The sequence below is a fragment of the Ornithorhynchus anatinus genome, chromosome 17, assembly GCF_004115215.2.
Source record: "Ornithorhynchus anatinus isolate Pmale09 chromosome 17, mOrnAna1.pri.v4, whole genome shotgun sequence".
NCBI classification, from domain to species: domain Eukaryota; kingdom Metazoa; phylum Chordata; class Mammalia; order Monotremata; family Ornithorhynchidae; genus Ornithorhynchus; species Ornithorhynchus anatinus.
Window position 1 is genome coordinate 44019429 of NC_041744.1, and position 6000 is coordinate 44025428.

At 43.6% G+C, this 6000-nt stretch overlaps 1 protein-coding gene across 1 annotated transcript; it reads left to right on the plus strand.

Moving 5' to 3' along the window:
• Window positions 1-1274: 1274 nt before the first annotated feature.
• LOC114817755 (NKG2-A/NKG2-B type II integral membrane protein-like) lies at window positions 1275-5386 on the plus strand. Its single transcript, XM_029081841.1, has 3 exons — window positions 1275-1311; window positions 3425-3802; window positions 5262-5386. Exons 2-3 carry the CDS (start codon window positions 3427-3429, stop codon window positions 5384-5386), a joined length of 501 nt encoding a protein of 166 aa, XP_028937674.1. The 5' UTR covers window positions 1275-1311; window positions 3425-3426.
• The last annotated feature ends 614 nt before the right edge of the window (window positions 5387-6000 follow it).

Below are 6000 nucleotides of genomic sequence, written 5' to 3' on the forward strand. Positions count from 1 at the left end.
AGGGACATAAGATGAGACATGAGACATCAAGGGACATGAGAAGCAGCATGGCTCAGTGGAAAGAGCCCGGGCCTGGGAGTCAGAGGTCATGGGTTCGAACCTGGGCTCTGCCCCTTGTCAGTTGTGTGACTGTGGGCAAGTCACTTAACTTCTCTGTGCCTCAGTTGCCTTATCTGTAAAATGGGGATTAACTGTGAGCCTCACGTGGGACAATCTGATTACCCTGTATCTATCCCAGCGCTTAGAACAGTGCTCTGCACATAGTAAGTTCTTAACAAATACCAACATTATTATTATAAGATGATTGGGCTGGCCTTCGATTCCTTCTTATCTGAAGTAGCTAATGACACTTTCCTTCCCTAATTCCCCCCACTTGCTCTCCCTTCTGTGTCAGTTCTGCATTCAGATCTGTACCCTTTCATCCCTTGAATGTCGCCCCATCCTCACCCCTGTAGCACTTACAGGCATATCCTCAAACCCTGCCATTTCCCTTGTCAGCAATTTAATTTCTTTCACTGTCTCTCTTCCCTTTTAGACTACAAGATCCTTTTGAGTGGGGATCATGTCTACCAACTTGGTTGTATCATACTCTCCCAAGCATTTAGTTCAGTGCTCTGCACGCAGTAATAAATACCATAGATTGATAGATTGAATCATGCGCTGTTTCTATTCTATGAAAGAGGAGAGCCAGAAACATCATCAAATGCTAACTTGGGAAAAATGAGAAGAACGTGCTTTGATGAGTGTCTTGACATTACAGCCTGGAAAATCTAATCTAGCCCCAGCTGAGGCTCAGAGACAGTACATTTTTGGTAAGGGCAGCTATCAATAAGGGATAAATGTGAAGAGAGAGCCCAGAGGATGAGTACTAGAAGGGAAAAGGGCCTTGGACGCAGGCTGAGTTCTGTCCAGTAGAAATGGCTACAGAGGTTGAGTTCAGATAATCTCAGGCTCAGCTAAAATGATTCAATAACACTGAAGACCAGAGAGATCACAGCCTTCTGGTCAGAGAGTGTTCAGGAGGTGGAGTTAACTCCACCCCAGTAGTTAACATCAGCATTTCCTGAGTGGTCTCTTCCAGAGCACTAAACTGGTGAATGTATTTCCATTGGTGGCTCAGTGTTCACTGCTCGCAGGACAGTCAAATGGGGACTCCTGGCTTTGCTTTCTCTGTGGTAGACTTTCCTGCAGGATCTACAGCTATATTCGCTGGAAGGACAATTCCAAAATTCTGAGATTCCCCAGGTGAGAATCGCAACGTACACTCACCGATAAGAAAGAAAAGGTCTGCAACCCCCCTTCTCAAAACAGGTACCTGCTATTTCATTTTACATTCTATGTGAGTTCAGTTGAAAAGATAATCTTGGATAATAATAAGGGGATAAAGAGATAAGTAGTCACCCAATTGGCTGCTTCCCAAAAGCATTCTTGTGTATATATTTGTAATCGGTTGCTACCCCCTCGTACCAGTAATTTATTTTAATGTTTTTCTCCCCCAGTAGATGGTAAACTTGAAGGCAGGGATTATGACTACTTACTCTTTGTACGCTCTCCTCTTGTACTCTTTGGACTTACTCTGGACACAGTCCATTCTGAGTAAATGCTCAATAAATACCATTGATGGATACATGGGCTGTATTTCTTCAGCCTTTCCCTCTGGTGCCATATATGTATTCATCATAGCTGTTCTGCATTTTCCAAGGATGTGGAGTCCAGACATGGATTCTCTATGGTGGACTTTGGTGGGTTTTGACATTTTTCTTAAAATCATGCATCATCATGATTAACACAAGGTTAGAATCATGGTGATTCCAAAGGAGAAGAAAGCTGAAAATGGAGGGGTTCAAAATGCTGCGGAAAATACAGAGATGATATAAACACTAGCTTTTTAGTTAGACTTGAATCCCTTAGCAATAATAGCATTTTGAAAAGGTTGTAGCTTGGAAGGGGTTCCAAATTTTGAGAAGCAGCATGGTCTAGTGGATAGAGCTCAGGCCTGGGAATCTGAAGATCCTGGGTTCCAATCTTGGCTCTGCCATTTCTTGGGAAAGTCACTTCACTTTTCTGCCTCAGTTACATCATCTGTAAATCGGGGATGTAAGACTGTGAGCCCTCTGTGGGACAGGAGCTTTGTCTTACCCGATTATCTTGTATCTACCCCAGTGCTTAGTAAGGTCTCTGGAATATAGTAAGCGCTTAAGAATCACAGGCTCATTGTTATTGCGTTATGATATTAGATGTAACAATTATGAAAAGCAACAGGAACTTCAGGATTCATAGAATTTGAGATGTTGTCGACGTCAACGTCTACTCCACCAAACTATCCCTGCTTGTCTTTCAAAAACTTGCCAAAACTCACCCATCCACCCTGAAGCCTTCCAGAGTCACTCTACCTGGCTTCAGCCACTTTGACCAACCTACTCAATCTTTAAAACTAAGGCATAGAGGTGTAAATTTGCTCCTTTAACTTCTCTTTGCGGTTCTTAAGGTTTTCTTCATGTTCAAACATTTCATTGTCTGTTTCATCTATTTTTATGCTTCTGGGTGTGCAGCAGTTCTGTCTCCCTCATTTTACTGAAAACCCCATGAGGACAGGGACTGTTTCTTCTACTTCTCTTGTTCCTACCATGCTTAAAGTATTGTCCAGCTCACAGTGCATAATCATGGATTCTACTGACTGGTGATGCAGTCATACAGGATCTTGCTAAGTGAAGCATTTCTAAATCAAACCTCAAATGGAACAGAGAATATCTACATCTATAATTAGCTTCATCTGCTATAAGAAGTGAGTTCTTTTTAACTATTCACATGTCTGATAGAACAGCTCTAACTAGACCAACTCCCCCATTCTCTCGGCACATGGAGACAAGAAGCCAGCCAGCCCTGAGTCTGGAATTCTGAGGAATAACCCACTCCAGCTTCCTCAGCTGCAAAATCAGGATTAAAGCTATGAGCCCCATATGGGACCTGAACTGGGTCTGACTGGATTATCTTGTAGTTACCCCAGCCCTTAGTCCTGTACCCAGGCCATAGTAAGTGCTTAATAAATACCACGACAAAAAAAGATTTCCGGTCAGAACCAGTAGCATGTCAGTGGGTAACAATGTTATTGTTAATTATAATAATAATAATGATAATAATGTTGCTTTTGTAAAGCTCTTACTATGTGCAGAGCACTGTTCTAAATGTTGGGGTAGGTACAGGTTGTGAATATCCTTCCCTGTCCCCAAACACCTCATACTGGAGCACATGGTTTCTACTACTAAGAGAGTGGTGAGGCAGATTAATCAGTTAATTAGTCATTATAATTTCCTGAGTGCTGATAGACTACTTTACTAAACCCTTGGAAGAATACAACAGACCTACCATTCTTTCTTCTCAGATTCACTCTGAGAACCTGAACTCTGTCTCTACTATCCCTTAGAGATGGAAAAAAAACAAGTCACCTACTCAGAGTTGATTGTTCGCAACTCATCCCAGCAGCCAGATGGGAGACTGCAGATACACAAGAATAAAGACGCTTCCACTGAGCAGGAGGTGACCTATGCAGGGATGAAAAATTCCAAGTTGTCTCAGCAGCGGCAGCACAGAAAATCAAAGAACATTCCAAACAGCGGACCGGAGCAACAGGCGACCTACACAGAGGTGAAAAATGCAAATCCATCTCAGCATCGACAACACAGAAGAAATAAGGATGCCCAGAAGACAGGTCTTGAGAGTGATCAGCAGTTGACCTACACAGATCTAAAACTGCCTGGTCATCCTCAGCTCCAAGGCAGATGTGAGATTGGACAGAGCAAAGGTATGACAGGTCACCCGCTGCTTCTCCCAAAGGATTTTACTCTTCTCCTTGTCGTGTCCAGGACATAATAATGTTGGTATTTGTTAAGCACTTACTATGTGCAGAGCACTGTTCTAAGCGCTGGGGTAGACAGGGAAATCAGGTTGTCCCACATGGGGCTCACAGTCTTCATCCCCATTTTACAGATGAGGTAACTGAGGCACAGAGAAGTGAAGTGACTTGCCCACAGTCACACAGCTGACGAGTGACAGAGTCGGGATTTGAACCCATGACCTCTGACTCCAAAGCCCGGGCTCTTACCACTGAGCCACGCTGCTGGACATTCAGCCAGTCAGTCAGTTGTATTTCTTGAGCACTTATTATGTGCTAAACACCACATTAAGTGTTTGGGTGAGTACAATACAACAAAAAACTTGCTCATTCCCTGCCCACAACAAGCTTACTGTATGGTGGGGGAGGCAAACATTACTATGAATGAATCAATAAAATTAAAGATATCTATGTAAGTGCTGTGGTCTGGGAGGGGGGATAAACAAAGGGAGCAAGTCAAGATGATGCAGAAGGGAGTGGGAGAAGTGGAATGTGGCTTTGGAAGAGAAGGCCTCCGGAGGAGATATGTCCTCAATAAGCATTTTAAGACGGGGAGAGTAATTTTCTGTTGGATATCAAGAAGGAGGGCATTCCAGGTCAGAGGCAGGTCGTGTATGAGAGATCAGTGGTGCAGTATGGACTGGAGTGGGGAGAGACAGGAGGCAGGGATGTCAGCAAGGAGGTTGATAGAGTAATCAAGGCAAGATAGGTTAAGTGTTTGGATTAACATGGTAGCCGTTTGGATGGAGAGCAAAGGGATGATTTTAAATGCTGTTGTGAAGGATGGGCCCATAGGATTTAGTGATGGATTGAATATGTGTGTTGATAGAGAGAGAGGAGTCAAGGAAAATGCCACGGTTACCAGCTTGTGAGACAGGAAGGATGGTGGTGCTTTCTACGGTGATGGGAAAGTCAGGGAAAGGACAGGGTTTGGATGGGAAGAGAAGGACTTCTGTCTCTGACATGTTAAGTTTGAGGTGACGGCAAGACATCCAAGTAGCGATGCTTTGAGGTCAGGAAGAAAGGTGAGAATCCTGAGACGGGAGAGAGATCAGGGCAGGAAATGTAGGTTTGAGAATCATCTTCCCCTTTGCACAATTGTTTGAATGAATCAATGATGCGAAATAAAGTATCTTCAAGTAGAAAAATGATTGGTGCTGTTAAGGAAAGCCTAGAGGGCTTGCTTTTGGAAACCCATGCAATAGCTGTCTTCCCCCATGACTCTCACTGGGGTAAAATTATTGCCTTGTTCTAGAGCAGATTTCTCAATATTGACTAGGGAAATTGGGACTTATTTCATCCATGTCCCATTCTTGTTGCATCCTCTGCTCATCCTCCTGCTGATTATCTCCTTGACCCTCTCTGTCAGATTCCCTGTCCCCTCCATGGAGGTTCATCGCTGGGATTCTGGGGATCCTGTGCTTCGGGCTGGTGGCCACCATGGCAATTATGGCTCTACGGATTTTTTGGAGTGAGTACTCGGAGATGAAATAATGTGTTGGATAGTGATCTGACTTTGAAGTTCTTTACTTTGAAACCACTGATTTTGCAGTTCTTTATGGGCAAACAACCTCTTTCATGAATGATAAAATGTGCCTTAACTCTTTCAGCTCAATAAAATATTAGTCCATCTATTTTTAATGAAATCAGTTTTACTTGAGTGGCCTGAAAGAAGTAAAACTCACTTCAATGGCAGAATCACAGCTATACCTGTTCAAGAAGGAGAACTGTCCAGTTTATGAAGTCTTCCAGAAAAGGTGATGGGACAGGCATTTCCTCCGGACTGTAAGCACATTGTGGGCAGGGAACACGTTTACCAACTCTGCTAATAATAATAATCATGGTATTTGTTAAATGCCTATTATGTGCCAAGCACTGTTCTAAGCACTAGGGCAGATGACAGTAATCATGTTGTCCCCAGTGGGGCTCACAGTCTTAATCCCCATTTTACAGATGAGGTGACTGAAGCACAGAGAAGTGAAGTGGCTTTTCCAAGGTCACACAGCAAACAAGTGGAGGAGCAGGGATTAGAACCCATACCCTCTGACTTCCAAGCCCTTTCTCTTTCCACTAAACCACACTACTCGCATGGGATGGGATGGAATGGG